Source organism: Brassica napus, chromosome C3 (assembly GCF_020379485.1).
Source record: "Brassica napus cultivar Da-Ae chromosome C3, Da-Ae, whole genome shotgun sequence".
Classification (NCBI taxonomy): Eukaryota; Viridiplantae; Streptophyta; class Magnoliopsida; order Brassicales; family Brassicaceae; genus Brassica; species Brassica napus.
The window spans coordinates 40,879,665-40,899,687 of NC_063446.1; the positions used below are offsets into that span (position 1 = coordinate 40,879,665).

General features: G+C 40.9%; 3 protein-coding genes across 8 annotated transcripts; 2 read left to right on the forward strand and 1 right to left on the reverse strand.

Annotated features, from left to right (window-relative positions):
• Positions 1–754: 754 nt before the first annotated feature.
• LOC106424904 lies at positions 755–5,595 on the forward strand. Of its 4 annotated transcripts, none has more exons than XM_048750733.1 (13): positions 759–1,593; positions 1,670–1,781; positions 2,035–2,147; positions 2,235–2,333; positions 2,419–2,488; positions 2,884–2,939; positions 3,976–4,026; positions 4,113–4,217; positions 4,431–4,475; positions 4,596–4,683; positions 4,777–4,953; positions 5,101–5,184; positions 5,289–5,595. In XM_048750733.1, the coding sequence occupies exons 1-12, from the start codon at positions 919–921 to the stop codon at positions 5,178–5,180; spliced, it is 1,671 nt and encodes a 556-aa protein (XP_048606690.1). In that variant the 5' UTR covers positions 759–918; the 3' UTR covers positions 5,181–5,184; positions 5,289–5,595. The 4 variants fall into 4 exon arrangements, 3 of the variants coding, with proteins under 3 accessions (XP_048606690.1, XP_013721103.3, XP_048606689.1); XM_013865649.3 differs by having other exon boundaries at positions 761–1,593; positions 4,777–4,979; XM_048750732.1 differs by having other exon boundaries at positions 761–1,593; positions 1,724–1,781; positions 4,777–4,979.
• A 266-nt stretch (positions 5,596–5,861) lies between these two features.
• On the forward strand, positions 5,862–6,549 carry LOC106424880 (protein PXR1-like). The gene has a single exon (XM_013865623.3). The coding sequence runs from the start codon at positions 5,947–5,949 to the stop codon at positions 6,325–6,327; it is 381 nt and encodes a 126-aa protein (XP_013721077.1). The 5' UTR covers positions 5,862–5,946; the 3' UTR covers positions 6,328–6,549.
• An 11,002-nt stretch (positions 6,550–17,551) lies between these two features.
• LOC106424903 (hypersensitive-induced response protein 1) lies at positions 17,552–19,352 on the reverse strand. Of its 3 annotated transcripts, none has more exons than XM_013865646.3 (6): positions 19,195–19,352; positions 18,693–18,898; positions 18,490–18,610; positions 18,315–18,406; positions 18,129–18,225; positions 17,552–18,047 (listed from the first exon to the last, which is right to left on the reverse strand). In XM_013865646.3, the coding sequence occupies exons 2-6, from the start codon at positions 18,879–18,881 to the stop codon at positions 17,683–17,685; spliced, it is 864 nt and encodes a 287-aa protein (XP_013721100.2). In that variant the 5' UTR covers positions 18,882–18,898; positions 19,195–19,352; the 3' UTR covers positions 17,552–17,682. The 3 variants fall into 3 exon arrangements, with proteins under 3 accessions (XP_013721100.2, XP_013721101.2, XP_022555519.2); XM_013865647.3 differs by having other exon boundaries at positions 19,112–19,251; XM_022699798.2 differs by lacking the exon at positions 19,195–19,352 and adding an exon at positions 18,980–19,052.
• Positions 19,353–20,023: the final 671 nt, after the last annotated feature.

Consider the following 20,023-nt stretch of genomic DNA (forward strand, 5'->3'; position numbering starts at 1 on the left):
CCGATTTTTCTAATTATCTTCGAATACTTCGTACTTATCCGCGAAAAATTGACATTTATCTTTCCTTGCGAACCAAGCATAAACCGTCCTACAGTTAATGGGCTTTTGGTTAAGAAATCGTAAGTGGGTTTCGAGTCACGTCTTAGGTCTCTTTGGGCCGTTGTTTGACTCGAAACGTTTATTACGGCTTCTTTCGATAAAAACGAACTTTCCGCGATTTTTATCGTAAATTTCGATTGATGACTTCAAATGACGAGAAACTTGAAATGGGTTGGCTACGGTCTTCGGGAGATAGCATTAAAGAGTAGACGAGAATGCATGGATTCGTGTCGTATCGATTTTTAAGAAAGCTCGGTCGCAACGTAGCTACTGAGCCGTGTACGTGCTTGGTCGCTACGTAGCGACCGAGCTTCGGGGAGAGCTCGGTCGCTACGTAGGGACCAGCTTTTGCGCTGGTTGCTACGCGGAACCTTGTTCGAGTCTTTCTCCGCAAGATTCTTCGTAAAAATAAATCTTTTTCTAAGATTTATTTTTCGTAAAAACGTTCATGCCGATTTTTACGGACTTTCAGACATTGATTCCGTCGTGACTGATTTTGACCCCAACAATTATCAATAGTTTTAAAAATGATACTGAAATCTAAAGCAACTCCAACTTGTAGTTGGGCCTGGGCTTTCTCGTATTAGTAAAAATAGGCCTGACCGATGCATCTTCTTATTTTTGGGCCGCTCTATTCCATACTGTTCAATATGATTCGTCGTCACTTCAAAAGTTGGTTATTCAGATCACAAAGTTGAAGCTACAGTTCCAAGTTCTCACCTTCTCCCTTCCTCTGTTCCGCGACTCTCAATCAATTTCATCAACGTAAACCCTAATTTAGATTTAGTGTTCCTCTGGTTACCTTAAAATTAATCCAGAATGGATAATAACTTCCACAACTATCATCAATGGCGTCAAGGACCAACACAGCCAAACATGTGCCCCGTTTGCACGGCGCCGCACTTCCCTTTCTGCCAACCCTCTTCTTTCCCGCACAACCCTAACTTCCCTCCTCACTTCAATCCGCCACGTCCTGGGTTCGACTCGTTCGCGGGACCGCCGGCTCGACCGCAAAATCACTATCCGCTCGGTGATCCAAGGCCGTGGCAAGGTCACCACGGAAATCAATGGAGGCCGGTTTCTGATCATCGTGGTGCTGCTGATTGCGACAGGGAAGCTGATCGGAGCTATAAGAGAGCTCGGATTGATGCGATCGGAGGCGGTTCTCCTGGTTATCAGATCTCCTGGGAGAACGAGCGGCGGTTGAAGATGGTAAGGGATCATGGTTACGGTTTAACCGCCGCGCCGTATCCGGGAAACCTAGATGTTTCCAGTGTTGAGATGAATCATCAGTATAGGAATGGAGGTCAATTTAACGGTGTAGCTCCTCCTCCGCCGCCGTACGGAGGCTATTTCGGTGGTCCTAATGGTCAGCCTCCGCTTCCTGCTTCGCCACCACCGCCTTTGCCTCCATCTCATCCTTCTTCCATGTTTGCTACTTCGTCTGCGATGGCCCCTCCGTCTGCATCGTATCCTCAGATGCCAAACGCTTCGGTAATGCTACTTTTCTTTGTTACCTCTAAATATCTTGTTTGTTTCTCTGTACTTATGATATGTTATTGTTTGGTAGCCTTCTTTAGCACCAACTCAGTCTAAAGTGATTGATGTGTCTTATTTGCTGAAGCCTCCTCATCGATCCACACGTCCTGATCATTTTGTAATTATCCTCCGAGGACTACCAGGTTGTTTTCCGAGCCTTCTCTTTGCTTTTAGCGTGAACTTGTTAATGATATTTAGTTTCTAGCGTAGAATCTTGCTTCTTTGTTTCTCCTTTTTACACGCTTTTGAAATACTAGATCATTCTTCTTTATCCGTGCATGCTGAGATAAGTGATATAATTCTTCACTTGTTTTTGGCATTTGCATGATTTGGAAAGGTGTTTGTGTTTACGTGTAGGTGTTTCTGAATAATAAATTCATTTGTATATATATTCAGGTAGTGGGAAGAGTTATTTAGCCAAGTTGTTGCGTGACATCGAGGTAGAAAATGGCGGTAGTGCTCCACGAATCCATTCTATGGATGATTACTTCATGACTGAAGTTGACAAGGTTCTTAAGACGTTCTTTAAAGAATTGAATTTTTACCCCTGACCATCGGAATATTCTAATATTTGTGTTGCTTTGTCACTCTACAAGGTTGAGGAGAGTGATTCGGCTTCTTCAAACTCTGGTAGAAGCAAGAGACCTATTGTAAAGAAGGTCATGGAATACTGCTACGAACCTGAGATGGAAGAGGTATCTTGAGATAAATGAAAAATGACTATCAACCACGATAGATACTTTTCTTTTGCTAAGTTTCTTGGCACACTTGAATTTTCAGGCGTATCGTTCAAGCATGCTGAAAGCTTTTAAGAAGACTCTTGAAGATGGGGCTTTCAGCTTTGTGATCGGTAAGGATTTTCCCCGTAACAGCTTACTAGAATGTATGAATATCAGTTTTGAGTGCAAAAGGTAATAGGTATCTGTGACCTGATCACATTTTTCTCTTTTGGTTTGATGATGTTGACATGATAGCTACTATTATTTTTGAGAAAGCATTTCGTCTTATATGGTTTCTTTAGTTTCATAGATTAAAGAACTTAATATCCTTCCCAGCCCTCTTATTTCTCATGGCATAGGGACTAGGGAGTAGTATATATTTAAGATCTTTATTTAGGGATATTCATTAGTTTAGCTGGGAACTGAGTGGTGCACTGTCCAAGCACTACTTTCATTTTGCTAACCACGGATGCAGTTTATTTTCTGGAATTGACCGTTTCTTGATGGTATATGTCGCTCATATTAGTGGATGACCGTAATCTGCGGGTACCTGATTTTGCTCAGTTTTGGGCAACAGCAAAGGTATATACTCACTTCTTACTGTATTACCTTGTGGAGATTGGATTTTGTTTGCGGAATTTTATAGAAGACTCATAATGATTTGTGCTAGCTTCTTAAGTGCTTAGTTATCCACTTATCCTTGATTTTTCAAGTGCCTAGATAATTTCATGTCTGATATTGTTCTTATTTAATGTCTTTACTTTTTAGTAAGTTGACGTTTCTGACATCATTTAAACCTTAGAATTAGCATAACGAGTCTTCTTTTCTCAGCTTCTTCACTATGCTTGTTGAAAACAGTTTTCCGTTCTCCATGATTACCCCTGTATATCGGTTGCAGTCTTACATCCTCTTTAGCTGAAATAAAGGAAACAAGCCATTCCTCCTTTATCATTGCTTATCCATCTTTTATAAGATGAGAGCAATTAGTTTTGTTAGTGTCTGTATGTACTATTTATAGTGGCATTTCACCTGCAAGTTGGAGTTGTTGGTCATTTTCTGATTGCTTCATGTTGTTTGCTAAACATCACGCGATCAACTTTGCTTGAGGTTGCAATATTTTTCGTATCTGCATTTAGTGACCAAGACACCCTGGACTGTGTCAGTTTCCGTTTGTTTATAAATGGATAGTTTTACTGTTTGCTTGTGGCAGTACTTCTCTTCCTCTTTTTGTCATTTTGCCGCTGTGCTCCATCGTTTTTTGGCTGGTCTTTGATTACGCGAAAATAAATTGATAAGATTTCCTTTGAAATGCGAGAGTTCACATCATCTTTATTTTTCTTTTCTGAAATACAGTTTGATTAAATCTTCCTTTGCTTCGCTTTTGCACAGCGACCAGTGGCCTCACATTATCTACCATAAATGTAGATGATGTCTTGTTTTATGTGTATGATTGGATATTTGGATGCTTGTTGTAAATGTTGAACCTTGGATTATTACTTTCTTGTACTGTTTATAAAGAGTTCGACTAAAACATGTTCGCCGTCATAATAGAAAATGAAATCTTTTATCTTAATCGTACTATATGACGTTCCTTGACATTCTTTTTTTTTTACTGCAGAGATCTGGATATGAGGCTTACATATTGGAAGCAACATACAAGGACCCAACTGTGAGTTCTCGATATACTACATATCAAATCTTAATAGAATCTCTCACATATCTTGTTGTGCTAAGCGGTTTCAAACATAATTACAGGGATGCGCAGCAAGAAACGTACATGGTATCACACTGGATCAAGTACAGCAGATGGCAGAACGGTGGGAAGAAGCTCCATCGTTGTACATGCAACTGGATATCAAGGTTCTAATGCCAATCTTTTCTTTCCAACATTGACCTTCCGTCTTGATAAATGGGATGACGATGCCAAAATAATGCCCATGTATTATTTTGCGGCGATCTGAAGAAAGCTGATCATAAGATTAGCTTCATGCAGCATATATGGGGACTCTAAACAATACTAGTCTTATTTTTTTCTGTAATACAATATCTCATAATTTTCTTTTTCTGTGATAGTCTTTGAAGCGATGGGATGACCTTAAGGAGAGTGGAATAGAGGAGGTAATAGAATAAGTTTTTTATATACCTCTCTGTCCTTTAGTTGACAAGTATATTACAAATTCCCTTGTTTTGACCGTCATTATATGATATTCCTCGTAACTTCTCTTACAATTGCTCCAGGTGGACATGGACATGGAAGATGACTTTGCACTGCCAGAAAGAAAATCCGATAACCACACCCAGTCAGAAAGAAAGGGTGCAACAGAAGGTAAACTTTGAATGCTGCCTCTGCCTTCTTAACTTTTCACCAAGACAAACCGAAAAGACTTAGCTGAGTCTTTCTACTCTGGTATTTTCTCAGTGTCTTACATAAACGAGAGGAAATGGGAAGAAGAACCCAGCTCCCATGCAGAAGTAAAAGAACTAAGTAAAAGTAAATGGTCAAATGTGGAGGAAGACGATGAAACAGAGAAATCTCAAAGTACAAGAAGAAACTCAAAATCACTTTCCAAGTCAAGCCAAGAACGCTTGACGAAAGGTAAAACTGTTTGGTGGGGTGATAAGGTATAAACATACACATCTTTGCTTCGTACATTTCGCTTCTAGAAGATCTGTTAGGTTTAAAAGGATGTTTATCTTTTTGAAAAATCTCTGGCTCATACATGCAATCATTTATGCGGGATAGGGAGGAGATGCAGGGTTTTCAATTGGTGCAAGGAATATGAACATGCCTTCTTTAGTGATAGGTCCCGGATCAGGATATAACTTGGTAAGCAAAACAAATATGGCTGTGTTCTTTTTCTTCTTATATATATATACACACTCACTTTGTGTTTCACAGCATATTAAGTTCTTTGTCATGGATTAACGCAGAAATCGAATCCGCTATCGGAAGCAGAGAGCCGTGCACTCGCTGATGCAATTGGAAAAGCAAAGGTAAGAGGAATCTTCCAAGATCAGCTAAGAGCAGAGCGCGAGTCTTTCAAAGCTGTTTTTGACAAGAGACATGGTACATCTTACAATTCAAAGGACGAGTAAGTGTATGCATATGATTAAAAACTAAAATGTATCACTAGTTATGTACGTTCATATGAATTTTTAATGTTTTCCTTGTTATTTGTGTTTAATAAAATATTGATATTATTTCGAGAAAGACAATAATAAACATCTTTCAGATTAATATTTTAGCGAAATGCATTTCATATCTATAAAAACCACCAATGGTCTCAGAGAATCGTAGCGTTGTGAAAACTAAATGAGGTTGGAACTCTCTATGGATGGATGAGCTTAAAGGATTCATCATTCCCTCAAATCCAAAAATCTAAAGATAGAAAAACTTGGAAGCTTACGAGAATCCATAATTCTCGTTATTGAAGTAAATGTCTACGGATGTGGTTATCATGTCTAAAATTAGCTGAGCATCGATATGTAATAAAAGGGTGATTCTTGGTTCCACAAGAAATATGTAAGAATACGTTTTTAAGCACTATCTAAGAGTAAACAAAATCAAACCCAAGTTTCATAAAGAATAATGGGAGAAACAGAAGAGAAAGAAGTCAAGAAGAATCATGGTGATAAAGAAGAGGAACACAACAAGGCTGAGAAGGCAGATAAGAAGGAGAAGAAGAAGGATAAAGATAAGAAGGATAAGAACGAGGACGATAAAAAAGGTGGAGGAGAAGAAGGTGAAGATCAAGAGAAGAAGAGCAAGAAGAAAGATAAGAAGACGAAGAAAGAGAAGAACCCTGAAGATAAGAAAGATCCAGAGAAGTTGAAGATGAAACTTCAGAAGATTGAAGAAAAGATTCAAGCTATGGTCTTAAAAAAAGATGAGATCGTGAAGCTTATTCATGATGCTGAGCAAGCTAAAGCTAGTGCAGTGGCAACAGATGCACCACCACCAACTAATTAACTCAATTTCCAAACACAAATTGATATATACTACAATATATGATTTTATATTTTGGTTTTCTTGGGGATCTCAATAAGAAATGCTGATGAATGTTGTTTTCATCGTTATTTTGGTAGGAATTTCTCATTTCTGTTTTTCGTTTGTTTAATTTATATGTTTGTATATATTGTACAAAAAACCATCTGTTTTTTAATATAATACTTATCAGCTTGGTGATTCTGATTTATACCTCCTTTGAATGACTATATAAAGTTTATGGTTTGATAGTGTAAGACCAGGACAAAGCATTCGTGTGGGTCAACTGATAATAATTAAAATCTAATGAACTTCATCTCTAAGATGCTATCATTACTTATTTTTTTGTTACAACGAAATGATCGATAGTATGATAATTTGGTACGTTAACACAAGTATTTAGACTCACCATGCAAGATGGAAAAAGAACTAATTATGAGATATATTGGGTTGAAATATCGAATAATACTGAGTGAAGGACAAGCTGTCAAGACGGTAAATTTAATTCTTCCATCATGAAAGTGGAAACAAGAACCCTCATGCTTTGCTATGTCTGATCGGATATCCAAAAAAACTGAATATTCTTCTTCTAGCATAGCAACTATAATCGTTTTTTTTTTTTTTTTGTCATAATGTTGATGATCATAAGAGTATCACCAGCCAAACGACTGGGAGAAATCAAACAAAAGAAATCCTAAAACTATAATCGTTTGTTATCGAGTTGGTATCATCGTGTGCAACCGTACCAAGTTGCATACATCACCATCTCTACGACTATTAAAGTCTCAAAATTATTTCATATTACATAACGCACACCCTGCATGTGAAAGCTTTTTCCTTTGATAGCTGTATTATTTGATCCTATTTACAAGGCCCTGCATAACCTATGTCAATGTCAATATCTTGTTGCCAATAAAAGGAAATGGCACTAATGACGTGCGTATGAGCGCATCTCTGATCTGAAAGTGGCCACATCGTTTATATACTAATGTTTTTGACGAAATGTTCAAACTATAATATACGAATATTTTTTTGCCAGGAATGTAAATATCATATAAATATGAGAAGGTTCAGATATACAAGATAACCGCAAGATATTACCTTGGCAAAAAAAGATAAAAAAAACAAGGGGATACATAATTGGGAAACAAATGATCAAGAGAAGATTAAGAGAGCCATCGAACCATAAGACCTTCAAAGCGCTTTTTTCCCCTTCTTCTTGTGATTACGTTTCGGACCTCGCGATCAATGAACCTGACGACGGTCTGAGGAGGTAGACAGACTCCATTGTGTAGACTGTTATTCCTCTGCTTCCATAAATGATACACTGTCGCCTGGACCGCCACCATTTTTAGTGTTGAAGGCGTTGCCGAAGAGGGTTTTCTGATCCATGACATAAGCTCTGTTCAAGAGTAGAAGAGGTGAGACCTGTTGAGCTTCTGTAGGATATGGTGCCAAACAAGTTCCGCATAACCACAAGTGATTAATAGATGGTTCCTAGATTCAGCAGCAATGGTACACAGACAGCAGGACAGTTGGATATTCAGACCCCATCTGATCAGCCTATCCTTTGTTGGGAGACGATTCAGATTTGCAACCCACATAGTGAAAGCATGCTTCGGTATGTGTCCTTTAAACCAGATAGTCTGAGCCCATTGTTTAATAGTTGAGCGAGGTCTAAGCATGTCCCAAGTTTTGCCTGACGAGAAGCCAAGACAGTCGGTTCCGTTTACAGTCCACATACTAGAGTCCGGTTCAGCAGAGGCGTGAGGAGGCATGACAGTTGTTAGATGGATATGAAGAGCAAGAGCACTGTCTGACCTAGGTTGTGGCAGCGTCCAGTTCACGCCGTCTGAGGCTTTGTACACCGTGGCTGTTAGTGGTATTCTCAAATTACAAGGACCAGTTGGTCCAATGTGCTCCAGCAGCCGTCCAAAAGGGGTCCAACAGTCGTACCAGAAGATTGCACTCTCACCATTTCCAACTCGACACTTTAGAAACTGTTGCGCGATAGGTCTTAGTGATAGTAACACATTCCAAGTCCAAGCATCTGTAGGCCTTGGTTGTGCAGCCCAGAAGCTGACTCCCTGGAGGTGATGAGACCTGTGCCATTGAGACCAGAGAGAGCCGTTGTTTTCGATCAGTAGCCATATATAGGGCAGACAGAGGACCTCATTCCAGACTGTAAACCTGCGAAGCCCAAGACCGCCTTCTTGCTTTGGGAGGCATACGATAGACCACGCAACTTTAGCTCCTGAGCTTTTTTCAATATCGCCTGTAGAAACCCATTAAAAAAAAGAAAAAAAAAGAGAATGGTAGAGTATCTTTTGGGTGGTCTAGTCGCGGACGATCAAATTGTTTTTGTCTGAACCATGAGTCAAGTATCCCACTAGACAATAGTTAGACAATGTGGTATATTTACTCAAAGGACGTTTGAAGCATGACACTTTTGGAAGCACAACAGGAAGACCGGAAATTGGGCGAAAAATCCTAATTTCGGTATTATGGAATTTTTCGAAGAAGCCGGAAACTCGGGAAATATTTTCCATCAAGTCAGGATTCATTTGGAGCTTATTAAAAATAATCAGATCATCAGAAAGGGCGTCGGAAAATATTGGGAATGATCGCGGGACGAAAAATTCACTGGAAGGCCAATATCGGACAATTGACCGAGAAGCTCGAGGTGGCTAGATGTGTGTGTGTTCAGGACGTGGTGGAAAGCTCCTGGCAGTGTGTGTGTCAAGGGAAGCAGGAGGTGTTGCAGTACATGAAACCTGTACATGCAAGTAGACATGTGGAGCACGAGGTGGAACGGCCAAGCACGAGGTGTTGCGATGCATGCAACCGAAGCATGCGGCCAGCCATGTGTGAGATGGTGTGTCGACCTGCATGCACTTCAGTCATGCATCTGGCCATCTGGACGTGGGTGTGTCATCCTGCATGAGACTGAGACATTCAGCCAGCCATGTGGAGCACGAGGTGTCGCTGCGCATGCGTCCGGAGCCATGCGAAGTGACACACGGGCTGCCACACGGCTTGTTCCTGATTGGTTTCTGTTTCTTATAAATAGCCCACGACCCCCTCTCATTTTAACACATTCAGAACACTTGAAATTCAGTTCAAAACGTGAGATAGAAATCAAAGAAAGAAAGATCGAGTTTCGATAGTTTTCGAGCGATTTAGGCAGTTTTCGAGAACAGTTACTCTGGCGATTTTGAGTCAGCACCTGGAGAAGGTTCTGTTCAAGTGAAGAGAGATCAGTTCTAGTGGAGACCAGTTCAAGACCAGTCTGGACGTGGGTATACTTGAGAAGGTCAAGAAAGGGTTCAGATCGCAGAAGTCGGGTTTGGGGTCAAGGCCACGGTTAACCAAAAACTGTGAGTTATAATCGATTGATTGCTGAGTTGTTTTCATGCAGGGTCCCGTTACTTGGAAGTTGGATCATGGCAGGAGGCCGGGTCTAACTGAGTAACGGTTTGAATAATTGAGGTTATGTTGATTGAGTTGATGGCATGCTTGTTATTGTTTGAGAACCGTAGTAGCATGCTAATGGTTAGGTTGATTGGTTAGTTAGCGAATGGGGAATGCTTAGATGATATCACTAAGTTGTGGATAGTTAGGTATTCTGGAATATGATTGGTTGTGTTAATTTGCGATTAATACTAGGAACCTTGTGTTATTTTTACCGGGTTTAGTATTAATCATATTTTGGCCATATAACATTTGTGTAACCCACACTGCTAGGCATGTTTGAGGTGAAATGTGTTGATTGTGTGGAGATTAATACTAGGAACCTTGTGTTATTTTTACCGGGTTTAGTATTAATCATATATTGGCCGACAGCATTTGTGTAACCCACAATGCTAGGCATATTGGGGTGAGTTAGTGTTCCTTCAGACCTCGTACCCGGCGATTTCAACGAAACTCCTTATTCGCTGGATCGGGAAGACTCAGATAGACGGGGTCATGGCCTATGGCTGAGTGATTACACGACGGTGTAATGTGGCAGTGACCCGAAGGACTGTGGGCTGTCGCGCGGTGACCCGAAGGACTGTGGGCCGCGGTCGGTTGAAAGTTCCTTCTTCTGGCCTTTGTGGTAGGAAGATAGGATATTGCCGATAGTGAAAGAGGAACATAACGTCACCAGGGCCCGAGTTTTTTATATATATTATATCGTGTTTCGGGTTGTTAAACCCTGGTTTAAGTCGAGTTTGAGTTTGGTGATGAGCTTGTAATTAGCATAATGCTAGTTATCTTGCTATCGTTTACCGCTGCGTATTTCTGATATTTCTTATTGTTATTGAATTGTGTTGTTAGGTGAACCTCTCGCTTTAGATTGTTTGGGGTGGGATAGCGAGGGGTTGTATTTGTTAGTTGGGGATTGTAACTCGCTGAGTAATGCTAGATTACTCACTCCCCACTCGTTGTTGTTTCAGGTGACCAGTAGCGAGCTTGTAGAGGTCGCGGGAGGCTAGGCTGGCTGGTGTAGATTTGCATCTTTTTGGTTAAAGCGTTTCAGACTATAAGTATGTACTTTCGCTTTCTTGGCATGCCACCGCTTGTATATTATGTTGTGTGTTTTGAACCATACAATATATAAAATAAATAAAGCGAATGTTTTGTGTAAATGCCTTGTTGTTCTGATATTAGCTTGTCCAAGCTAACACAACGTCAGATCGGAGTACGGGTTGAGAAGCCTTAGGCTTTGGTCTGACGGGACGTGTTAGCGGACGGACTGGCCTAATCACGAATTGCACTTTTCGTGACCATGGCCGGATTGGCCGTTAACCTGTCATGTAGCGCTCCCGATCCTTGGTAGACGGTCAATCCGCCGGTCATGTTCTTGTTTGATTGTTGGCCGGTGGTTTGACCTATGCCTTGAACGGTTTGGGGGTGTTACATCGCCTGTCCAAAGGAATCTTGCACAAAGGGTTTCTATTTTCCGTATACAGCCTTTGGGTAGGAGAAACGTTGAGATCCAGAAGTTCACTGTCCCTGCAATAACTGAGACAATCAGTTGCACCCTTCCAGAAAATGAAAGATTTTTTACACTCCAAGCTTTGAATCTGGCAGTTATTGCAGCAAGTAGAGAGTCGTATTCAGATATCCTTAGCTTCCTAGACATCAAAGGAAGTCCCAAGTAGCGGATGGGTAAGGAGCCAATTGGGAATCCATATGCTAGAATCTCTATGGTTTCAGTTTGAGTGAGACACGCATGGAAGAGTTGAGACTTCACTAGATTCGTTCTCAAACCAGACCAGGAGGCGAAATCTTCAAGAGCCTCGGTAATTCCATGAAGTGAGGACCCCCACCATAAAAAAATATCATTATATCGTCGGCGAACATAAGGTGGGAAATTTTAAGCTCTGCTGCCTGAGGGTGATATAAGATATAACCCGACTCAAATCTAGATGCTAGAAGCTGAGAGAAAACCTCCATTGCAAGGACAAAGAGGTAGGGGGAGAGGGGATCTCCTGCCTTAACCCCCTCTCACTCTTGAAGAACCCGCTGGACTGACCATTAACTGCAATGGAAAACGTAGGCGTGGTGATGCATTGTGCTATCCAGCCAACAAATTTTTCAGGTATGCCAATGGTGTGAAGTGAAGCAAGTATAAATTCCCAGCTCACCGAGTCGAAAGCTTTTTTGATATCAACTTTGAGCATAGCACGGCGAGAGATGTTTCTGTGGTTGTAGCCATGAACAATTTCTATTGCAAGAAGCACATTTTCTCCCAATAGGCGGCCAGGGATGAACGCGGACTGCGATGGAGAGATCATCTTTGAAATCACCTTCACCAACCTGTTGGTTAGTAGCTTTGCTATGACTTTGTACACTGTATTTAAGCAAGAGATGGGTCTAAAGTTAGTCATAGTCTCCGCATTAGGGACCTTCGGTATGAGGACCAGCGTAGTAGCGTTCCACTGCTTCAAGAGCGTGCATGTTCTGAAAAATTCTGCAACCGCAGCGGTGACCTCACCTCCCACCACTGACCAGCAAGAGTTGAAAAATTCAGATGAAAACCCGTCAGGGCCACTGGTCTTGTTCCTGGGAAGACTGAGAAAAGTGTTCTTTATTTCCTCATCCGTAAACATTAAGTCTAACGCTGTCCTTTCCTCAACCGAGCATCTGTAGGTCAAATACAAGCTCAAGTATTCTTCCTCGAATCGAGGAACTTCCTCTTGTTCCCCCAACAACTGGGAAAAGAACTCGACACAATGCTCTTGGATCTCTCTCTGTGACTCAGTCCGGTGACCCTGAGGATGTAGTAAGTAGTGAATGTGATTGATTGATCTCCTGGTCGCAATCATTTTGTGGTAAAAATTTGTGCTCCCATCACCATATGCAAGCCAATTTACATGAGACATCTGCATAAAAAAAGATTCCTCAGCGTCAGATAGGAGCTTTCATTTTCGCTCAGCTTCAATGGCCACACAAGCAGTCGCAGTTGAAGGTGAATCAAGTGCTCTAGCTTGTGCTTTCAGCATTTTTTCATGGGCCTGAGTCACTCTTTTTTCTATTCCAGAGTATTTCTGCTTACTAAACGCTCTGATGATGGGTTTTAGTTTTTTTAGTTTCGAAGAGACTCTAAACATAGCAGAACCAGTGACTGTAATCGAGAACCAAGCGTCAGCAATGATAGGCAGGAAAGCCGCGTTTTGCAGTAGCAGGTTGAAGAACTTGAATGGTTTCTTAGTTCGCTGCACTTGGGGGTTCAGAATGACAGTGCAGGGAGAATGGTCAGAAAAATCAGGTTCACCAAAGAATCCCATGGAAGCTCCGAAATATGCCAGCCACTGATCATTCACTAGGATTCTATCAAGTTTTTCTGCAACCGGATTTGATTTTCTCTTGTTCCACCATGTGAAGGTAGAGCCTCGGAAATTTAAGTCGGATAAATCAGCTTGAAGGAGGCAGTCCCTGAATATTCTCATTTTTCTGTCTGTGTTCAGAGTAAGCGGTGATGAATGCTCAGTTGGAGAGAGGATCTGGTTAAAATCTCCCAGAACCAGCCAGGGCTTTCCATCAATACTCGAGCTTTGACTCATTGCACCAATCTCTTTCCACAGCTCCCTCCGAACCTCATCATCATTAGAGGCATAAACTAAAGATACAATGATCGTCTCCGTGTAGTTAGGAAGAAAAACTTCAGAGGTGATCATTTGCAGAGATGTTTCCAAAATTGTAATCCTTACACTCGAATGCCAGACGACCCAGATCTTGCCTAGGTCTGAGTAATCATAGTTATCCGCAAAATTCCAGCCAGGAAGGACCTTGTTTATGAACTTATTCGCCTTTGGCTTCTTAACATGAGTCTCGATGAGACCCCCGAAAATAGGTCTATTGACCTTTATTTATTTTTTAAATCCGCTACGGTGGTTGTATATGTTAAAGCCTCGTACATTCTACCCAAAATAGTCTGTACACATAATAAATGAACAGAGGGGCGCTTGCCCCTGATCCCTTTACGGCGTCGCTTTGACACCACTTCTGTAAACTCAGCGAGAGTACGCTGAAGCTCCGGGTCTGAAGTATCCTCACTGGATGAGATGTCTGAGGAGTCGTGTTCAACTTCCGCGAAGTGGGAGCTGACATCACTCTGCTCATGACTTGCCTTTTTAGGACTAGTGATTTGTATTTCAGTATTGCTTGTACTCCTTTTCTCAAGCGCCTTTGTTCCGAGAGCGGTATCAGTAACAACTTCAAGCTTTGAGAAGCTGTTGGAAACCCTTGGAATAGTTTCTTTCGGCAAAGTAGTATCTGTTTTATCCTTTACCTTATATTGCTTCTTATTAGAATGGGCAAACTTTGGCTTCCTAGGGCAGTCTGTTGACTGATGCACTGTGGAGTTGCATGTTGAGCAGTTCTTCGGAGCAGCTTTACATCGCTTTAAGCTAAGTCCCATCTATTTGCAGTGGGAACATACCGGTGGCATCCAAGGACTCGATACACCGATACGTTTTATCTAACCAGAGTCAAACTGCACGTTGACAGCTTCAGGGAGGGGCTTCCTAGGATCAATAAGGGTTAGAACCTTCGCCACTTCCAAGTTTTTTTTATTAGTAGTTGAGGGATGGAGAACTTTCGAATCACCAACCAGACCTTCAATTCTTTCCAAACCATCTTCATGAAATAATTGTAAGGGGACATCTCTCAGCTCCAACCAGATAGGAGCAGAGGTCAGCTCAGGCTTTTCTGGTATTATACCGGGTTCCCGCTTGGAAACAAACATGGTTTGGCCTTCAATCTACGAGTCGCAGCATTTGGTATTCTGAAGAGAAAGGAAAACCCTTCCATCTTTGTCACCGTAATGTCCCTATGATGACGACTCCAGATGCCATTTGCAACACTATGAACCAGACCTTGTGGTGGTGGGTCGGAATAAAATTGGCCTAGGATGAAGCAATCCCAAGCTTTGCGATTCTTCTCAATAATCTGGTTGGGGATTTTAACGCAAGCTTCTCCCGATGGTAGGGTGAAAGCTTTGCCCTTCTTCTGAAGGAGTTTCGTTGTTCCCTTGACCATACTAGTCCATACATCAGCCGCCGAGGGTTTGGAGGCTAGCGTTTCTATTCGAGCCACCAAAGGAGTTTTGGGAGCTAGGGTTTCTGGGTCAGCCATAGTTGGGGCCTTCACAGAGAGAATCACAGGTTCGCCGTTCTGGTTTGCTAGGATTTGCTGGGTACCTGGCGAGGCAGAGGCCGAAGCCTCCTCAGGTGGAGCCAACGGGGTAGACGGCTCTGCAGGTTGTTTCCTGGCCAGATCAACTTGCGACGAAAGTGATTGGGCAGACAATGATTCCGAGGAACCTGTAGCAACGGGAGAGACGGTCTTCATAAGATCTAGGTCACGGGGGAAACATGAGGAGCAGAAAGGGATTTTGTGGTGGAGGTCGATAAATTGCGGGATTTTTTTGGAGAAGTGTTTTTGGGGGGTTTTTTCTTCCCCATGAAAAGGAGAGAACCTGAAGAAAGAAGCGAAGCAGGATTCCGACGCCGTGAGAGACGCCGACAGACAAGAGAAAAAGAAATCACTTTGTTGCCTGAAAAATCACTAGGAAAGAGAAAAAAAATCGTTCCTTCTTTTCCCTTAATATACGAATATACTATGATAATATGAATGATCAACAACTTGACATCGAATCATTAAAAGACTGTTTAGCATGTACCACAATTCTGAGCCTTCGTATTTGACTTCTCTTCGTGAAAAGTTTGATTTGTCTAAAAAAATTGAATTAGGGCCCGTTTGTTTCTCCATCTGGATGGACCATCTCGATGAAGATGAGAGTTTTGTTTGTTTAGGCACTAAAAGTGCAACTCATTCAGATGGATCATCCGGATGACTTTTGGAAATTTAGGCTTAATTTTAAAATCCATTCAGCTGAACCAATTTGGATCATTTGAATGGAGATGATTCATTCAAAATGGTATAATGTCTATTATACCCCTAATGTAATTCACAAATTACAAACCTAAACATAATATCATTTTTGTCACAAACGAAAACTGACAAAACTATAAAAACACTTTTTTCCAGTGCGAAAAACTACTTTTTCACGCCAAAACCCCAAAACGCATTTTCCCGCTAAAATTACAAAAAAAAATGTTTTTCCGTCAAAATTGCAAAAACATGTTTTTCCGCAAAAACCAAAAACATGTTTTCATGCCAAAATCACAAAAAAAATATTTTCACGCCAACACCCCAAAATACATTTTTCCGACAAAACACAAAAAAAAACACGTTTTCCCGCCAAAGTCGCAAACCGTGTTTTCCAGCCAAAATTGCAAAAACGTGTTTTCCCGCCAAAACCAAAAAATGTGTTTTCCCGCCAAAACCAAAAAACGTGTTTTCTTGCCAAAACCGAAAATTTGTATTTTCCCGCCAAAACCGAAAAATCTCGTTTTCTCGCAAAAACTGTAAAAATGTGTTCCCGCCGAAAACGCGTTTTCCCGCCAAAACCGCAAAAACGCATTTTCCCGCCAAAACCGCAGAAACGCGTTTTCCCGCCAAAACCACAAAAACGCGTTTTCCCGCCAAAACCGCAAAAAAAACGGTTTCCCGCCAAAACCGCAAAAACGCGTTTTCCCGCCAAAACCGCAGAAAAGCGTTTTCCCGCCAAAACCGCAAAAACGCGTTTTCCCGCCAAAACCGCAAAAAAACGGTTTCCCGCGAAAACCGCAAAAACGCGATTTCCCGCCAAAACCGCAAAAACGCGATTTCCCGCCAAAACCGCAAAAATGCGGTTTCCCGCCAAAACCGCCAAAACGCGGTTTCCCGTCAAAACCGCAAAAGCATGTTTTCCCGCCAAAATCGTAAAAAATGTGTTTTCCTCCAAAAACGCAAAAAATGCGTTTTCCCGCCAAAAACGTGTTTTCCCGACAAAACCGCAAAAACGCATTTTCCCGCCAAAATTGCAAAAAATGAGTTTTTCCGCCAAAATCGCAAAAACGTGGTTCCCTCCAAAACCGCAAAAATGTATTTTCTCGCCAAAAACGTGTTTTCCCGCCAAAACCGCAAAAACCTGTTTTCTCGCCAACACCAAAAATTTGTATTTTCCCGCCAAAACCGAAAAATATCGTTTTCCCGCTAGAACCGAAAAATCTTGTTTTCCGCCAAAACATAAAAATTGAGTTTTCTCGCTAAAACCGAAAAACTTGTTTTCCCGCCCAAACCGCAAAAAGAAAACTCGTTAATTTTGAAATAATTCTAATGTAAATATATTAAACTAAATAATTAAATGTAATATAGTTAAAATTAATATTAAACATATGATTAAATCAACACAAGGATATTTTGGTAATTTCTTTACTAAACTCATTTGAATGGAAATGAAAATAAAGAAACAAACATAAAATCCATTTAGATGATTCATCTAGATGAGCTATGTGGATGGACAAACAAACAATCACAAAAATCTGAATGGATCATTTGAATAGATCATACAAATGAATCATCTGGATGGAGATGACAAATGGTGAAACAAACAACCCCTTAGTAAAATAGAAATTGACAGAAGAAGAAAAAACTATATATTTTACTAGCATCTGTTTTCATTCCCCAACTCCATGCAAGTAAGTTGAATTGATTTTATGTAGCATCTAATGTAACCCACTTGAACTGATGAATAATCGCAAATTTGAATATGATCAACATATAATCCATGTAGATTAATTGATTACTAATTGCGATTTTTGGTCGTACACCCAAATACGTCATACGCGAAATATATTAACGAAAAATATAAGAACCTAAAAGCATGAGAGTTTCTCAGCACAAGATCATATGATCTTAACACACAGCAAGCTTAGTAGATAACATATAATGATCAGTCCATCTAATTCAAGACTGGTCTGCGAAGGAGCCTTGAAGGAGCCCATCTCTGATCTGAGTAGCCACATCGCGTACTGCTCCTGGTCCGTGGGGAATGAACACAGCAGAGGATTTGGAACTGGCACCAATCTCCTTCATGGTGTCGAAGTACTGCGTAACAAGTACCATGTCCATCACATCTTTAGCAGTTGTCCCGGGAACATTCACAGAGAAGCCCAAGACACTGTCGCGTAACCCGTCAACGATGGCTTGCCTCTGACGGGCGATACCAAGACCAGAAAGGTACTTGGCCTCGGCTTCACCTTCAGCTCGCTTGATCTGCAGGATTTTCTCAGCCTCAGCCTTTTCGTTTGCAGCCAACCTCATCCTTGCAGCTGTAAAGGAGAAGTCATGATTTACAAGAAAGAAGAATTAAGTCTATAGATGAAGACTAGTGACGGGAAGGTTTTTGTTACCAGCGTTGATTTCGTTCATGGCTCGTTTGACATGCTCGTCAGGCTCGATGTCAACAATGAGAGTTTGGACAATCTCAAAACCGTAAGCAGACATCGCCTACAAGTGACGGAGAGAGATACGAAGTGAACAACCATCCATAAGCGCAGCCAAAAAAAAACACAAAAGAACGATTATTATATATATACCTTCTCGAGCTCCTCTTCAACAGCTTTGGCAATTTCATTCTTCTGCTCAAAGACGTCATCCAGAATCAGCTTGGGGACACTTGCTCTGATAACTGCAAACAAGAACAAAAAAAGAAGTCAGTTTCTTTAACACAATCATTCATCTAAATCATGGGCCCTTTACAGTGAGACTAACCATCAAAGACGTAAGCTTGGATCTGGCTCCTTGTGTTACTGAGCTTGTAGAAGGCATCATTAGCATTATTAGCCAATGCACGGTATTGAATCGATGCAACAACGTTAACAAACACATTGTCCTGCAATAACACAAAACACACACCAAGGAAGAAACTAGATTAGTACTAAGCACATACGAAGAAACTTTCAAGAGATGAAGACCTTTGTCTTGGTCTCGCAGCGAACATCCAACTGCTGAAGCCTGAGAGAGAGGTAACCAGCGACTTGCTGACCAAGACACCAAGGGAGAAAATGGCAACCAGGCTCAAGAACATCTTCGAACTTCCCAAACGTTTCTTTGATCGCCACCGTTGATTGGTCCACTTGTACACAGCAACATAAGTTCCCCATCTTTCTTCACTAATTCTCTAATCGAAACAAACAAACAAACAAACACACAACTTTTTATTGACAAACAAACAAAAAAAAAAACTGAAACTTGATTATACCCAGAACCTAAGATCGCTCCCGATTTTGGTTCTATCTACGATCCGAGAAAAATCCGAGACACAAAGTACAATAAGCACAGAGAATTACGAGGATTTTCATGTTATATATATAGTCAGAGATTACAGACGAACTTGGGAAGAATCGCGAGAGAAAGTTAGAATCTTGAAGACGAAAACCGAAAGAAGATGATCAAAGGAGAATTTTAGGGTTTTACCGAAAGTTGTCTTCTTTTTTATTTGCTGGCTATGATTTCGATGTAACGCTTCTGGTAGCTCTGTGAATAACAAACAGCCTGTGATCGAATATATATTTCACTGGGCAGTTAAGACTAAAAGCTAGTATTTTTAACTATTTCTATTTCTTACCCCTTATCTTTTATTATATCACACTAAATGTCCGTTTAAGTTCTATTCTATAGGAAAACCCAGGGGCTCTTGACAAAATAATTGGCAATTTGTTCCTAGGCCTGAGACGGATCGGATATCCGGACAACTTTAAAGTATCCGGATCCTTATCCGGCGGATCCATAATTTTACTATCTTTATCCGGATCTGGGGTTCTCGGATATCCGGGTGGCGGATATCCTTCTAAAAATTGTAATATCCGGCGGATATCCGGATCCGGATTTCGATCTTAAAATAAATAAATAAATCATATTAATATATATAAAAATATTAAAAATAAAAAATATATAATTTTTTTAATGATTTCAACGTATAATATTACAAAATTTACATAAAAATTTACATATACTATTATAAAAATAAAAATATATTAAAAAGTTAGTTTTTATATATAAATATTAATATTTCTAAAATAGTTATTAATAAAACTTACGGATCCGGATATCCGGACTAAAAAAATCAAGATATCCGGATCCGGATCCGGCTTTGACGGATCCAACATTTTACTATCCGGATCCGGATTCTGCCCCTCCGGATATCCGGATTTTCGGATCGAATATCCGGATTTTCGGATCGGATCCGGATCGAATCCCGGATCGAATCCGGATCTCGGATAAAAGTTCTAGGCCTAATTGTTGT